Raw genomic sequence first — 14,567 nt, 5'->3', positions numbered from 1 at the left:
TATGAAGGACCCGACGCGTTGCACGTCCCCGGCAGCATTTACCATACTATACGCCGACACGGCTCTCTGTGACTCGATGGCGACCATGGACCGTGGCGATAATTGGTGTTCTGATTTGCGCGTAATGCTTCTATTTACACCAAAGATGTGTGGACCTTAGTCTTTAACCTCCAACCTGTAGCTTCGATGGTAGTTCCTTAGCATACCTCACTAGTTTGAAGGCGCGTCGTTCCATCTTCGGTGGCCTTGGTATCGTTGAGCACCCCCATACCCCCTGAGCTTACGATCTCTTCAGACATAGCCTGCGGTCTTCTCTTTGTGCGAATCAAGGAGTCAATGATTGGCCACGAACCGCGCTGCTCCTGGAGGCCCATGAAGACAAACCAGACTATCACCACAAGCCAGTACAAGTTATAGGAAAGGACTGATCCATAAGTAGCAGAGTTAGTCCAGCCTAAAATGGCGTTAAAAATACCCCATCCGCCTCCTCCACCCACCAGGGGGCTGCAACAGTTTACATGCCAGACACTCTGACGAATATCGTAAGAGCCGGGCCCGGCTCCGGTTTCAGCGGCATCGCCACCGACTGCATGGTTCCAGGTATTGTTTTCCAGATACCAGACACCTCGGGAACAGAGTCCAGCAGCGACGAGGTAGAGGAGACACGTGGAAATGACAAGGAAGATCTGAAGCGATGTTTGGTTACCTCCCCTGTCGTGAAACAGTTAGTCTACACAATTATCGGTGCATGGGTAAATTGACTCGATACGAACCGATATATAATGTATCCCACGAGAATTCCTGCTAGGATACCAGTGATCACAGGGAGGGGGAAGGCCGAGGCCGGGAAACTAAGGCTCACCCCTCCCACGAAGACCACTGCTTCAAGGCCCTCTCGAAGAACTGTGATAAAGGGCAAGACAAACATGAAGTACTTTTGCACCCAGTGCTTGAATTTATCGGACCATTTACCGGTCGGTGCTCTATTCGCCTCGAGCGACTGGGCTAGTTTGAGCTTCCATTTCTCTTGGAGCTTATTGACCCGCAGTAATGCCGCTCCCATGACGGTGATGATGATGCTGGCGATCAATGAGAAGATTCCCTCCCAGAGGTCTTCGGTGTTTGCAAAATGGTCTTTACCATAACCATAGAAAGCTCCGATCATACCACCCCCTATAATGAGGCAAATAAGTAGACCAACTCCAACCCCCCACCAGACCTATTTTCAGCCTGGGTCAGCACTTGTACAGATAATGAGAAAGACAAGTGAAACTCGTATGTACCTGCTTGACCAGCTTCTTTCGTGTGACCGCATCGCTTTCTGAGCCCAGTGTTTGATGAAGGAAAGAGAGCAGCACCGACACAATTATGCTGGTTTCGACGCACTCCCTAAAGCAGATGAAAAAGACTAAGTCGCATTAGGTCCATCATCCAAGATCAGGGGGAAACATAGAACGCACTAGGGACGGCAAAAACATTTGTCGTCATCGTGACTGCTATAGACTGCTTGAGAGATACAATAACACACGGATGGACTACATCGGTTATAAATCCCACAATGAAAGCAAAACGCACAAACCACCCAGCGCGAGATTGCGCAGGAAATTATCTGATTTTATTGAGTTTGCGCGAAAAACGGGACGAAAATGAACGGGAGTTTGTGGCGCCCAACGACCGCATACCAACCGTCTCCCATGGGTCACAAGCTGGCATGCAAAGGTCTAGCGTTGACCGTAACGTTAAACCAGGACCCTGTTCCCACCTGAATGTCCCTGAATGGAAGGGAAACCCATCAGATAAGTGGAATCCGCGGTTTTCGGGTCCATTAAGCTTTGGCTAAGACGCCGTCGTCGTCCTCGGACCATCGTAGGTGGCTCCATCCTCATTTCCAGCCGTCTCCGCCAAGGAAGAGGAAAAGCGAGGGAGGGGAAGAAGAAATTATATAGGCCTCCACGCCGGGACAAACACGATCTGAAGGCCACACGCCACAGCCAGTCGTCCATTATCGCCCAGAGTCCAGGGATATACCCCACTGGCGTTAGAGGGAAGGAAGTATCTGTCAGACGGAGGCTTCACGAGGCGACCTCCAACAACGATAGGAAGGCAACAAGACGCGAGGCAACCAGAAGACGGGAGATTCTCCAACATAAACCTGAGATCTGTCCTCGTATCTGAGCCTACGAGGCTCATTGCCACAAAACATGGAGTTACGACTCACCCGCCTCATTAGCGTGCTCCTACATTTCCTCCTGGCTTCAGGCGCCATCCTCAACTATGATTTCAACATCACCTGGGTCAATGCCAACCCAGACGGACAGCTTAATCGCCCTGTTATTGGAATCAATGGGGAATGGCCTCCACCCGTGCTCAACTTCACTCGGGGTGACCAGATCATTGCCAAGGTGTACAATGCACTGGGAAACGAAACGACCAGTCTCCACTGGCATGGATTCTACCAGAATGGAACAAATCATATGGATGGGCCACCACAAGTAACTCAATGTGAAATTGCCCCTGGGTCGACTTTTGTGTACAATTTTACTGTGAGTGAGCCAGGGTATTGCTCTCGGTCCATGTTGACTTAACTACTAGGCAAACCAAACTGGCACCTACTGGTACCACTCCCATACTAGAGGCCAGTATCCGGATGGACTGCGACAAGCCTTGGTCATCAAAGACCCAGATGACCCCTACGTGGGGAGATATGATGAGGAGCGTGTTATCACCCTCTCGGACTGGTATCATGACCAGATGCCCGGGCTGCTGAAGCAGTTCATCAGCGTCACAAACCCAACTGGGGCGGAGCCAGTTCCTAATGCGGCCTTAATTAATGACACCCAGAACTTGACTGTTCCAGTGGAACCTGGTAAAACGTACCTCTTCCATCTGGTCAACGTGGGCGCGTTTGCCAGTCAATACTTTTGGATCGAGGGCCATTCCATGCAAATAGTTGAGGTAGATGGGATTTGGACCAAACCGTCGGAGGCGAGTATGATTTACATTACTAGCGCCCAACGGTACAGCTTCCTGGTGACTATGAAGAACGTTACAAGTCGTAACTATGCGATGGTTGGAAGTATGGATACGGTAAGACTGTTCGACTCTGTGTTGTTGATGTGCATGGCTTATGCACATACAGGATCTGTTCGACAAGATCCCGTCGACGCTGAACTACAACGTAACCGGATGGCTGGTATACGACAGCGGTGCAGAGAAGCCCACCCCAGCGATCTTGTCCAAGTTCGACCCGTACGACGATTTTAATCTCGTTCCCGCGGACGGTCAACAGCTGCTCGGAGAGGCAGACTACACGGTATCCTTGGACTTGACTATGGATAACCTCGGAGATGGCGCCAACTAGTGAGTTATAGATCTCCGACAAGTGATATACTATCCAGCACTGACTCAATTTCAGTGCCTTCTTCAACGGCATTACCTATGTGATGCCCAAAGTCCCGACTCTCTACTCTGTGCTGACTACTGGTTCTGCTGCAACCGACCCAGCAATCTACGGGACCAACACGCACCCCTTCGTTCTCCAAAAGGGAGAAATTATAGATATCGTCTTGAACAACGACGACACGGGGAAGCACCCTTTCCACCTTCACGGACATGCCTTTCAGGTCATCACGAGGAGTCCAGAGAACGCTGGCCACTACAATGCCAGCAGCCATCCTGCCTTCCCACAAGCACCCATGCGCAGAGACACCGTTCATGTCATGGGCGGTGGACATTTCGTAGTTCGGTTCCGAGCCGACAATCCCGGTAGCCCAAACCCATCACTCATCTGTCTGAGATTTTGCTAACCGGTACCGATTGTAGGCGTGTGGTTCTTCCACTGTCACATTGAGTGGCATATGGACTCTGGGCTAGCAGTGACCATGATCGAAGCGCCTCTCGACCTGCAGCAATCACTTGTCATTCCACAGGACCATTTCGAATCTTGTGCAGCGACCGGGACCAAAACGTCTGGGAACGCGGCAGGGAATACGGTAGACTACTATGACTTGACTGGTGAAAACACATCGCCGCCACCATTGCCCGCCGGATTTACCACCCGAGGAATAGTCGCATTGGTGTTCAGCTGTATTGCGGCCGTTCTGGGGTTGGTTTCCATTACATGGTGCGTATATTTCTTGCCTTCCTTTGCAGAAGGTCACTTAACGACGCGATGGATCCGTGCACCCTGCATGCATGCTGTCTTATACGAGTCAATGGCTAACTAGATAATAGGTATGGGCTTGCTCCGATCTCGCGGCCGCAGAGTGAACCAGAACGGGACGATAAGTGTGAAAATTAATTGATGGCTGTGTATAGTTTATAAATCTTTCCAGGTCATTGTACATTTGGCATAGTGTAATGTATGAAACACCCGAGTCAACGAATCAAGTCATTCGATATGGAATCTCACGCCAAATAAAAAACCTTCAGCGTATAAGAGCGTCTTAAAAGCAATAAGATGGGAACGTGCCATTAACGGCTTCCATTGCAGGCGATAACCTGTTGTTTTGCCAATGAGAGCAGCCCTCAATTACATTTACGAGTGACAGATACCAGGCGTAACTTACCAGTATTTAATGTAGTTTCAGCGGTGGATGAAGTAAAGACGAGTATAGGGGAGCGCCAGGGTTCAAAGAAATTACTATGGTCTAGGAGTAGGCATAGAGGTTATTAGCAAGTGGATTGCGGTCAGGATATAGAGTCTAACCGCCCGTCATATTTCTCGCGTAGCTACTCTCCGTCCCTGTCAAGAACGACACACCTTAAAGAACAACGAAACATTCTGTCTATACGAGCATACCCCAGCGTTATCTACCGCTAAGATACTACAGTACCGCAACCACTACTTCTCCGACCTAAAAGACTGGAACCACCAAGAGGCGATCGCGCTGTTCTACCGGGGTATCAATGATGTCCAGGGAGTTGGATATGCTACGAACGAAGGGTGAGAAGTACGCAGAGAAGCTGCAGAAGGCCGGCGTGCCGGTAAACTTATAGCTGATAGAAGGCTGCCGCATCCGTCCTTGGAGATGGATGCAGTGCTATCGAAGGGGCATGGGTGCATTGCCCTGATATGCGATCTGCTGAAGGAAGTGTGTTGGTTGGGCTAATTTAGACGTCACATAGATCTATAGCCAGATATTTAAATAAAAGGCGTATAGATATCACTATCCCGCAAACTCGTGCTTCGGAGCTCCTCGCACATTGTTAGTCGGCTTGTACATGAACATGTGGCCGCCCTCGTCTCCTGGAGCAGGATGTCCGCTGCGATCCAGTCCGCTAGCGACATAAATGATGTCGTGGTTTGCGCCGCCCCATGTGGTACAGGTCATGTTTTTCGCGGGGAAGACAATGTCCTGCAGGTGGGTGCCATCGGGGCTGAACACCATTACCCGATTGGAAGCAAAGACAGCGATCCAGAGATTACCTTGTGTACTGAGCATGGCAGTCAGTAAGGGAAATTCAGCGACAAGATGATACTTACTCCACGACCATACCGTCCGGTTCTCCAAATGAGGTCCGTCGGTCGACTAACACACGTCTGTTGGAGATGCTGCCGGTTTCCAGGTCGAAGTCATATGCATAGACGACCATGGCGACCGAATCATTGAAATACACTTCCAAAAATCAGTATGCACTGAGTGAACAGGATTCATATACAAACTGGTCTTGTCGTCTGGGCTCCATGCTAGTCCATTCCCACAGACGATTCCCCCATCGATCATCAAATGTAGACTTCCATCAGGGTCATATCGCCAGAGCCTCCCCTTGGGGCGGCCATACGTCTCGGGCAGTCGATTCGGTCCATAGGCCATGGCCCTCTTGTCAATCTCAGCCAGCCAGAACCGGCCCCTTGCATCGACACCGCCGTCATTGAACCGCAGTTCGTCCCGCTCCGACGTTGGGATAATCTCTTTGACCACTTCGATCTCCCCGGTGTGTTCATCCAGGAAGCAGACGCCTTGGTAATAAGCTGCAATATATTTACCGGGCCTCTCCTTGCGGAAGAACGCCACTGTCACGCTATCTGCCAGCGGGATCACCCGAACAGGCCCGCAAGGCACGCCTGTAATCTGGTTGACGGGGAGAATATACAGCTGTGGGGGCGTGGACAGACAGTCAAACCAGTGGAGTGTGGAGTCCGACGCACGGTAGATTGGGCCTTCGCCCAGAACCATGGGGCCTTTCGGGCAAAAGAAAAATGCGGATGAGCCTTGCGTTTCCTGGAGCGCCATGGTTTATCGTTTATCTCATGCAGTTCTTTCTGGCTGGGAGTGTGATGGTGGCAAGTGTAAGCCCCGAGATATTGGGACTTGTCTGGTTTTCCTGGTGTGAGGGGCTTCCCCTCCTGTACTTACATGTAATCAGCCCCGTGCTTTCTATGAGGCCGAGTGTCATGAAACTTCCTTTGTGACGATCCCTAACTTGGTCATAGTTAATACTATTATGCAGCTTAGCAAGGGGTATGGAGCAAGGGAGAGGTCGTTCACATTTAACATGTCGTTCAGCACAAGATTAAACATCCTAGCACTTATTTTTCATTCATTGATATGGCTGGTATAGCACAGAGACGAGTTCGAATATCGTGGACTAGCATTCACGAGGCAATAAAATTGCCCAACTCATCCTCATCGCTCATCAATGAGGATCTTGCGCCATCTGCACCAGAGAGACGGACCTGGACAGTGTGGGATTACTTCGCGTACTGGTGCGTCATCTCCATGATGTATAAACCAGGTCTCAAGATTGACGTTGATCAACAGGTGGAGTGAATATTGGTCTATCGCTGTGTGGTCCACTGGCTCCTCGCTGATCAGTCTTGGGGCCACTATCCGTGATGCGCTGCTGGTCGTACTCTTTGCCAACGTGCTAAAGGTTGGAGTGGTTCTCCTCAACAGCAGAGCTGCGGCGACCTACCATGTTGGATATCCGGTTCTGGCGCGAGGCTCTTTTGGGATCTACGGGGCATATTTTGCAATTCTTCTGCGCTCATTGATTGGCCTCATATGGGGTAAGGCTAAAACCATATTTGCAAGCGCAAGGACTAAGACTGCCATAGGGGGTGTGCAAGTTTATTACGAAGGGAAATTTCTTTCCATCTGTCTGCGAGCAATCTTTCCTGGATGGAGCCGTATTCCGAATTCGATTCCTAAGGTATTATTTGGTTCGGCCTTGCATTGGCAACTTCGCTGAGTCTCTCCAGAGTCAACATATCGACATCCAGACTATGCTGGCATTCATATTCGCCTTTCTTCTCAATTTACCGTTAATGATGGTTCATCCAATCAACATTCGCCATCTATTCAGCGTCAAGTCGGTGCTGGTGCCCCTGGCAGCATTGGGTATTGTCTGCTGGGCCACAACTGCGAACCGAGGCGTCTCGGACGATCATCTTGTAGATACGTCTGCAAAGGAGTCGAAATCAACATCTGTTTTCGCCTGGGAGATTGTGGCCCAGTTCAATTTCATTGTTAGCGGGGCGTCTGCACTTTTTGTCAGCATTCCTGACCTGACCCGGTATTCCAAGACCAGAAGGTCGGTATACGGACAAGTTTTGGGGCTTCCTCTGGCGCATATAACCTGCTCAGCGTTCGGGATCATCACGACGGTAGGAACTTCTACCTGAGCAAAGGGTGTAACCTACCTGACTATGACAATCCTCAGGCCGCCGTCAAAGAAATGTGGGGCGAAGCATACTGGAACCCTTATGATCTGCTCAACGGGATTCTGGACCGATCGTATACTCCTCGGGCTCGCGCGGGAGTCTTTTTTGCGTCGCTGGCGTTTGCGTTCGCGGCCCTGGGCACCACCGTGGCAGGCGACATGATCCCCTTCGCAGCGGATGTGTCCTCGCTAGCGCCCCGATATATCAATATCATACGGGGGCAGTTCCTCTGTCTGTTTCTCACCCTTGCGATCGTTCCATGGTAGTCCTTCCCACCGGTACACGTGCATTTGTATCATACATTCAATACTCACATCTACAGGCACATTGTTGCAACCCGCAATGGCTTCCTGAAATTCCTGGACGGCTATGGTATCTTCCAGGGGCCCGTGCTCGGGATCATGGTAGCAGACTATTTCCTCGTGCGACGTGGCAACTGGCACATGTCTGATCTGTTTTCGCGGGAGCGATCACGGCTGTATTATTACGCGCGTGGATTTAATCTGCGTGCATTCGTCGCTTTTGTAGCCGGGTTTCTCCTGCCTCTGCCCGGATTCGTGGGCAGTTTCCAACATATGGAGGAAGGAAATGCGGCGACCCATATGTTTTCACTAGGGTGGGTACTTAGTTTTTCAACTGGCGGGGTGGTTTACTTGATGATATGCTGGGTCTGGAGGGTTCCAGGGTGGAAAGAGGACCAGGACAGGGGATTTGAGGCACAAGCCTCCACAGCTAGGGAATCGATGGAGGAGCGGAATTACGGGGAAAAGGGCCCGACAGGGGACCCAGAATAGACATGCAACCGGGTAAATTGATTCTAACATAATCGATAACTTTGTAAGTCCCTGATGCCGGGTGTGTATATCCATGAATCATGTTCGGCGCAGGCTGTCGGCTACATTGACCTCGGAGGAAGCACATCGCTTAGAGCGCGGTACGCCACAGTAATTTGATTTTAATAACAGGCTAATGACTCCGACCGAATCCCTGCGCCTCCACCGTTCCTGGACGAGATTGGCCAGGATAGGTCCGTTGGCACTAGCGCATTGTGAAAATTTGGTTCCAGCCCGATAGCCTAGTGTTTAGCGGAGAATTCCAGCAAGGCAGAAAACGTCCGAAGGGATGCAACGTGGTGAGAATCCGAGGCGATGGTGTCTTGACGAGGGCACCATGCTCGTGGCGTTCGCTTAAAGCCCCTGGCAGATGATGCATTCTCGCATGCTGTCTTGTACTCTACCCAACATTCGTTTCTCATATACTCCTCCTGCCATAATAGAGGAACAAGCTTAACGGCAGTCGATCGTGCCGATCTGGATGATCCGGCCTGGAGTCCGAAGAAAATACGCAGTAAACATAGAAAGAACTAAAATGAGCCCATTCCTGCGTCTGGTGAGCCATCGTTGATTGGTGTGCCTGGAGGGTCTGGTGGCGTGCCCTAAATCAGTGTCGCCATGCAGAGGCTGAGGAACGATACATATGTGCTGGTAAGGTACCGTATAATACCTTTAATATCACGTATCCCCCCAAGAGTAGCATGAAATATACAGTCTCATACTGTCATTTTTGCTAGGAAATTTGGTGTTCAGAGTCAGTCAGGACTGGCTCGAGTTTCCATCTAGATATCCCTCTCTCTTACATGAACGAATACCCTTGTCTTCGGTTATCTATCTAGCCCAGGCAGTGTCTCAAAGGATCCATATGCTCGACTGGTCCAAGCAGCCAGATCCCTTCCAAGATCGATAGATCATCTTAGCCTGTACCCTACCGGTCGTCTTCCTCTTAGTGCCTGCGCCGTTTCTAACAAGTCCCAGGATTCTTGGACCATGCGGCTCTTCATTGCCGTTGGGCTCCAATCGCCTTCTTCCGCCCCTCTAGGCAAATATCCGAGATGCATCGTCTCATCTCCACAGCCAGTCGGGGTCTCTGATACTCCTCATGTCTGGCGCTCTAAGCCCAAGCGCCTTGTTAGTTTCTCGCGAAAAGAGTGGGATGGAGGTGCGCCACCCAATCGGTGCTTCCCAATTCAACAGGGAAATTGAGTCACTGATGTTCCTCTGATGATGAGGCTTCCGTCGGGTCTGAGGTTGCACCCGTCTAGGGCCGGTGAGCGGGCGTTAGATTGGTCGATGGTGAGATGAGACCCCTAATCCTGCTCATATATAGGACGGCTTTTGCCTCTCACATATGTGTGTATGTCTCTTTCTTCTTTCCTCTTCTTTCGTCCACTAGGTGATCCTTTTCAGTGGTAGCCACTTAAGCAGACATTCGTCTGCGTCCATTCTTTGATCTGTTCATAGTACTCCTTCTGGGACCAGTCACTCGTTCTCCATCATGGTGTCTAGCAAGACACTCGCCGTTGCTACGGCCCTCTCTACAGTATCCCCAATTGTCTCTGCGTTTGATGCACAGTCCAAGACCAATGTTGCCGTGTACTATGTATGTCACCTGTCCTCCTCCTGCTTGCATCCTAGTTTACTCATCTTTTCTCCAGGGCCAAGGAGCTAACCAGCCCCGTCTGAGCGAATTCTGTGCCGATACCTCCCTGGACATCATCAACATTGGTTTTGTCAATATCTTCCCCGACCAAGGAGCGCTCAACTGGCCTGGTAGCAATTTCGGCAACCAGTGTGATGGCACGACCTATGAGATTGGTGGCGCGTCCACCCAACTGCTCTCGGGATGCCACCAGATCGCGGAAGACATCCCCATCTGTCAGGCAGCTGGCAAGAAGGTCTTCCTGTCCCTGGGAGGAGCCTACCCTGACAATCAGGCGATCCTGTCAGAAAACACCGCACTCGCCTTTGCAGACTTCCTTTGGCTGTCGTTTGGCCCCGTCAACCAGAGCTGGGTGGACGTTGGGGGCCCTCGTCCTTTTCGAGATGTTTCGGTTGATGGTTTCGACTTCGATATTGAACATAACGGAGGCTTCGGTATGGTTTTCCTTCCCCACTGAGCTGGTCCCCTGAAGTAGCCTAACCCGCGCAGGTTACGCCGACATGGTCAACCGTCTCCGTGAGCACTACGCCGAGGTTCCTGACCGTACCTTCTACATCTCCGGCGCTCCTCAGTGCATGATCCCCGATGCACAGCTGAGTGATGCTATTGCCAACTCGCCCTTCGACTTTGTCTGGGTGCAATTCTACAACACTGCTGGCTGCTCCGCCATGGACTATGTCTTGGGCAACACCCCCGGTTTCAACTATGATGCTTGGGTGGACGTTATCAAGAAGAGTGCAAACCCTAAAGCCAAGCTCCTCGTGGGACTGCCCGCCAGTGAAACCGTGGTGAATGCTGGTTACTACCTGACGCCGGAGGAGGTCCAGCCACTCGTGTGCGAGTATATGGATCTTTATCCTGATACTTTCGGGGGTATCATGCTCTGGGAAGCCACTGCCTCTGAGCAGAACCAGATCAATGGCACCAGCTATGCTGATAATATGAAGAAAATCCTTGATTTCTGTGCCCCTATCCCGACGACACCTTCTTCCAGCACTGTCATCCCATCTAGCACTGCTATCCCGTCTAGCAGCTCCATCCCATCGAGCTCCCCGGTTACGACCAAGACCCCTACCTCTACTCCTGTCATCCCGACGACCACTCGCACTCGGACCACCTCGTCAAGGCCAGTGATTCCCACGACCACTCGTACCCCGACTCAGTCCCCCAGCTCGTCCCCCATCAACAGTCCCTCTAGCAGCATTCCTGGCTCGAGCATACCGGGGTCTAGTGCGCCCGTGACTCCCAGCACGACTACCACCCCTGGCCAGAGCACGACTACTCCCGGTCAAAGTGCAACGACTACCCCTGGTCAGAGTGGAACAACTGCTCCCGGCCAAAGTGGAACGACTACCACCGCCCCTGGCACCACATCAGCACCAGTGACGACTCCTACTACGACATCGCCCGCTTCCACTACTGACACCACCACGTACACGACGGTGATTGTGACATCGTATACGAGCATCTGCCCGACCGGGTTCACCACAATCACCACGACGTATACCACGACGTACTGCCCGGGCAACACAGCGACTGCCACGGCTACCCAGCCTCCCTCCGGACCTGGCCCTCAGACCTCTGCGCCTCCTCCCCCTGAGGGCTGGACGACCACTGTGACAGTCTGCACACAGTGTGCCGCCACCCCGACGACGGTAACTCTGACGCTTCCCGCGCCCACCACCGGCGCGCCCGTGGTGCCAACCACCACAGCGACCCTCCCAGCAGGCTACACCACCACGGTGACTGTCTGTACCGACTGCGGTCCGGCCCCGACTACGGTGACGGTGACGGTGCCCATCATCGAGGTGCCTACGACCGTGGCTACCAAGCCCACGGGTCGGCCCATCGTGCCGCCTGTGCACACCAAGAGCCGGCCCCTCATCCTGGGTACTGGTGGCGTGCGTCCTTCATCGTCGACGATGTACGTGCGACCATCCAGCAGTGTGTCTCGGGCCCCTGTGGCACCGACCACGACGCCTGAAGGCGTGTCGCCCGTTTTCACTGGCGCGGCGCCGCGGGCTATTGGACTGGGCCAGGGGGCCGTGGCGCTTGTTGGCTCTCTTCTTTACGCTTTCTTGATGTAAGAAATTGTGCTTGTTATTTCTCTTCTTCTCTTCTTCTTACATACTTTATATTCCCTTCCATGTTTGTGGTATAGTCATTGTGGGATGGGGAAGCGAATGATAATATCATAATGAGTTTCGTGATGCTGGATTGGTTTTTAATGGCTGGATCTCCTGTCTCCGGACAAGTACGTTCTTTTGCAGATAAATCTCATGCTTTCAAATACATCCGAGCACGATCTGTGCCGGCTACACTATAGATACCATGATTTTCTCTACAATCTTCATTCAGAGGCGTTTCTTCTTGCTACTACTACCATGGCGTTCCAGTCAATACTCCAAGGGTAGAGGCACTCCGAGAATTTCACCGCAGATTTGGCGTGTGTATGTGGAGATGCCTATCGCCGAGGTTGGTATCTTACCCTCTTTGTCAGGGTTGGCATCGAGAAGTAGGCAACTTAGTAACTGGGTGCCATTCCTCATTGATCTTCTGGGAGAGTACCTGCATCGTCTGCCGCGTCCGTCTCGACCCTCACAGGGCGACTCGGGTCGTAGACAGCTGAGCCCGGTGTAATAGCCAGCGCTTTCTTTAACACCTGGAAAGAGAAGTCAGTTACCTCGCATCGTTGACACCGATGAGGTCGCCGGATCGAGCGCGACACTAGCCACCAAATGAGATAGAGCTCTGACGACGAAGGGGACGAAAACTATGGTTCTCGATTGATGTATGTTAAACTAGGCATAAGGCGTGGAGGCCATCTTGAAATACCCATCCTCCATCAGTAGAAAGTGTTCTTTTGGAATTCTGCCGCCACAGTTATCCTTTTCCCCCTATTTTTCAGTATATTAGAAATTTCGACATTCAGGCGCAATATAAACAACAGAGGACCAAAAAAAAAGGCGCTCTCGTATGTGACACGGTAATTAGGGCCAGACTGCACGAAGTGCCCCATGTGGGTGGACCATGCCACGTTGGATCACGATACTGGGACCCTTTGTCTTCCATACAGTTGTTTGCGAAAACAGTGTCACTCCGAGGGATTGTTTCTTTTGTCGTTTAAACCCTATGCCAAGAAGACACTTAACCTCTGAGTTTTGGTGAGTACTTTTAGAAAGTACGGGCTGCTCTTGATTCACCTCACTATTTTCACTCGTAATGACTGCTCTGGTCTTCTATACTAAATGCAGTCTTGCAAATCCTGGAGTTTACATTTCTTTAAAGACAGAAATCTTGGTAAAAGCTAGCATGGGCATAATACGGGATGCAAAGTCCAGATGAACAGGGTTTGTGGTTTTATAGTACTCGCGTTCCTTCATAGAATGAAATTCCACAATGAAGACATGGGTGTAGTCCTACTCAGATTAATTAGCCGATGGAGAGGAGCGTTAATGAGAAAGGGCTATCAAGGAAATTTGACATACACTTGACGGTCCTCCACCACATTCTGCTCCTCCTCGTATATTTCTTATATACGGATTATGAGAGGAGTCCTTGCATTTTAGTGGGAGAGACAGGAATTCCCGCAAAATCTTAAAATGGAATGATTAGCTTTTGTCAAAGGGGCAATGACAGCCATTACATACTTCCTGTTGAGCAGCAGTACTGATTTCAGGCTTAAATTTAAAGAGGACCACGTGTAAGAAAGGCATAGTGACAAGTCATGGATGAATAACGCAACAAATATTGTTACGATCCTCTATTATACTATAGCTCCATATTAATTGTGGCAGTGGGAGGCCACTTATATACAAGACATAGCGGCTCAGCTTACTAGATACCTTTCTCTTTCCAACCAATGAGAGCTTTTTTCGTAACTTCAGTCGGGGAGTTATCATGGCTTTGTGAACTTAGTATCCGAAGTTGATTACGAAGTAGCGCGGAAGGGCATTATCCGTACTGAAGTTTTCCAAGATAGGGGAGACAAATACGGATAATGCCCTTCCACGTTGTTGTTGATACTAAATTGCTTTGTAATTAAGAGTAGTCTTATGCGGATAATGCCTTCCGCACGCTAATTAATTATTAACTAGCAATTATTAACTATTGATATGAAGGTTGGAAAGCAATCTTGACGTCCTGACTAAACACGAAGGAAAATAACGATTCAACATGGTTGGAAGTCTCCACATGAGTATGCATATAAATATGTGTGCAATACCATGCCTTGACTTCACTGGCAATCACACTTCAGGGCAGTCCGGCACTGACCTGCAACAGACACCCCAAAAACAGCGAGGGTAGAAGCGATACGACATCTGGGTTATGTATTCATCCCATAAAGGATACGATCTGACTCAAAAGCATCTAACTTCATGAGACTTGCTAGCAGACTTCTGTA

The 14,567-nt window shown here is 50.7% G+C and overlaps 5 protein-coding genes across 5 annotated transcripts; 3 read left to right on the top strand and 2 right to left on the bottom strand.

Moving 5' to 3' along the window:
* Positions 1 to 197: 197 nt before the first annotated feature.
* On the bottom strand, positions 198 to 1,488 carry BDV59DRAFT_200917 (FTR1 family protein; the record flags this gene model as incomplete). The annotated part of the gene is made up of 4 exons (XM_073693699.1): positions 198 to 711; positions 774 to 1,219; positions 1,284 to 1,408; positions 1,461 to 1,488. 4 exons carry the CDS (start codon positions 1,486 to 1,488, stop codon positions 198 to 200), a joined length of 1,113 nt encoding a protein of 370 aa, XP_073549342.1.
* A 533-nt stretch (positions 1,489 to 2,021) lies between these two features.
* On the top strand, positions 2,022 to 4,383 carry fetC (putative ferrooxidoreductase Fet3). The gene is made up of 6 exons (XM_073686973.1): positions 2,022 to 2,543; positions 2,593 to 3,087; positions 3,140 to 3,360; positions 3,416 to 3,765; positions 3,823 to 4,123; positions 4,234 to 4,383. Exons 1-6 carry the CDS (start codon positions 2,202 to 2,204, stop codon positions 4,298 to 4,300), a joined length of 1,776 nt encoding a protein of 591 aa, XP_073549341.1. The 5' UTR covers positions 2,022 to 2,201; the 3' UTR covers positions 4,301 to 4,383.
* A 735-nt stretch (positions 4,384 to 5,118) lies between these two features.
* BDV59DRAFT_13160 (SMP-30/gluconolactonase/LRE family protein) lies at positions 5,119 to 6,344 on the bottom strand. Its single transcript, XM_073686972.1, has 3 exons — positions 5,666 to 6,344; positions 5,486 to 5,618; positions 5,119 to 5,436 (listed from the first exon to the last, which is right to left on the bottom strand). Exons 1-3 carry the CDS (start codon positions 6,234 to 6,236, stop codon positions 5,169 to 5,171), a joined length of 972 nt encoding a protein of 323 aa, XP_073549340.1. The 5' UTR covers positions 6,237 to 6,344; the 3' UTR covers positions 5,119 to 5,168.
* Positions 6,345 to 6,551: 207 nt separating this feature from the next.
* Positions 6,552 to 8,460, top strand: BDV59DRAFT_200914 (permease for cytosine/purines, uracil, thiamine, allantoin-domain-containing protein; the record flags this gene model as incomplete). Its single annotated transcript, XM_073693698.1, has 6 exons — positions 6,552 to 6,709; positions 6,765 to 7,012; positions 7,061 to 7,155; positions 7,205 to 7,609; positions 7,666 to 7,928; positions 7,989 to 8,460. The coding sequence occupies 6 exons, from the start codon at positions 6,552 to 6,554 to the stop codon at positions 8,458 to 8,460; spliced, it is 1,641 nt and encodes a 546-aa protein (XP_073549339.1).
* Positions 8,461 to 9,851: 1,391 nt separating this feature from the next.
* Positions 9,852 to 12,371, top strand: chiA1 (class III chitinase ChiA1). The gene is made up of 3 exons (XM_073686964.1): positions 9,852 to 10,102; positions 10,158 to 10,596; positions 10,652 to 12,371. Exons 1-3 carry the CDS (start codon positions 9,998 to 10,000, stop codon positions 12,247 to 12,249), a joined length of 2,142 nt encoding a protein of 713 aa, XP_073549338.1. The 5' UTR covers positions 9,852 to 9,997; the 3' UTR covers positions 12,250 to 12,371.
* Positions 12,372 to 14,567: the final 2,196 nt, after the last annotated feature.

The sequence above is a fragment of the Aspergillus ambiguus genome (assembly GCF_047715705.1).
Source record: "Aspergillus ambiguus strain CBS 117.58 unplaced genomic scaffold BDV59scaffold_10, whole genome shotgun sequence".
Taxonomy (NCBI): Eukaryota; Fungi; Ascomycota; class Eurotiomycetes; order Eurotiales; family Aspergillaceae; genus Aspergillus; species Aspergillus ambiguus.
Note: the sequence above shows the minus strand (reverse complement) of the source record. Positions and strands in the feature narration are given on the sequence as shown.

Excerpts from the sequence above, each read along its gene's own strand:
- fetC (XM_073686973.1), top strand. The coding sequence starts at position 2,202 with ATGGAGTTACGACTCACCCGCCTCATTAGCGTGCTCCTACATTTCCTC. Across the intron at positions 3,361-3,415 it reads CTCGGAGATGGCGCCAACTA|TGCCTTCTTCAACGGCATTA; the intron begins GTGAGTTATAGA and ends ACTCAATTTCAG. Across the intron at positions 4,124-4,233 it reads GGGTTGGTTTCCATTACATG|GTATGGGCTTGCTCCGATCT; the intron begins GTGCGTATATTT and ends ACTAGATAATAG.
- BDV59DRAFT_13160 (XM_073686972.1), bottom strand. The coding sequence starts at position 6,236 with ATGGCGCTCCAGGAAACGCAAGGCTCATCCGCATTTTTCTTTTGCCCG. Across the intron at positions 5,619-5,665 it reads GAGCCCAGACGACAAGACCA|TGTATTTCAATGATTCGGTC; the intron begins GTTTGTATATGA and ends GATTTTTGGAAG. Across the intron at positions 5,437-5,485 it reads CCGGACGGTATGGTCGTGGA|TACACAAGGTAATCTCTGGA; the intron begins GTAAGTATCATC and ends TGCCATGCTCAG.
- chiA1 (XM_073686964.1), top strand. The coding sequence starts at position 9,998 with ATGGTGTCTAGCAAGACACTCGCCGTTGCTACGGCCCTCTCTACAGTA. Across the intron at positions 10,103-10,157 it reads CCAATGTTGCCGTGTACTAT|GGCCAAGGAGCTAACCAGCC; the intron begins GTATGTCACCTG and ends TCTTTTCTCCAG. Across the intron at positions 10,597-10,651 it reads TGAACATAACGGAGGCTTCG|GTTACGCCGACATGGTCAAC; the intron begins GTATGGTTTTCC and ends TAACCCGCGCAG.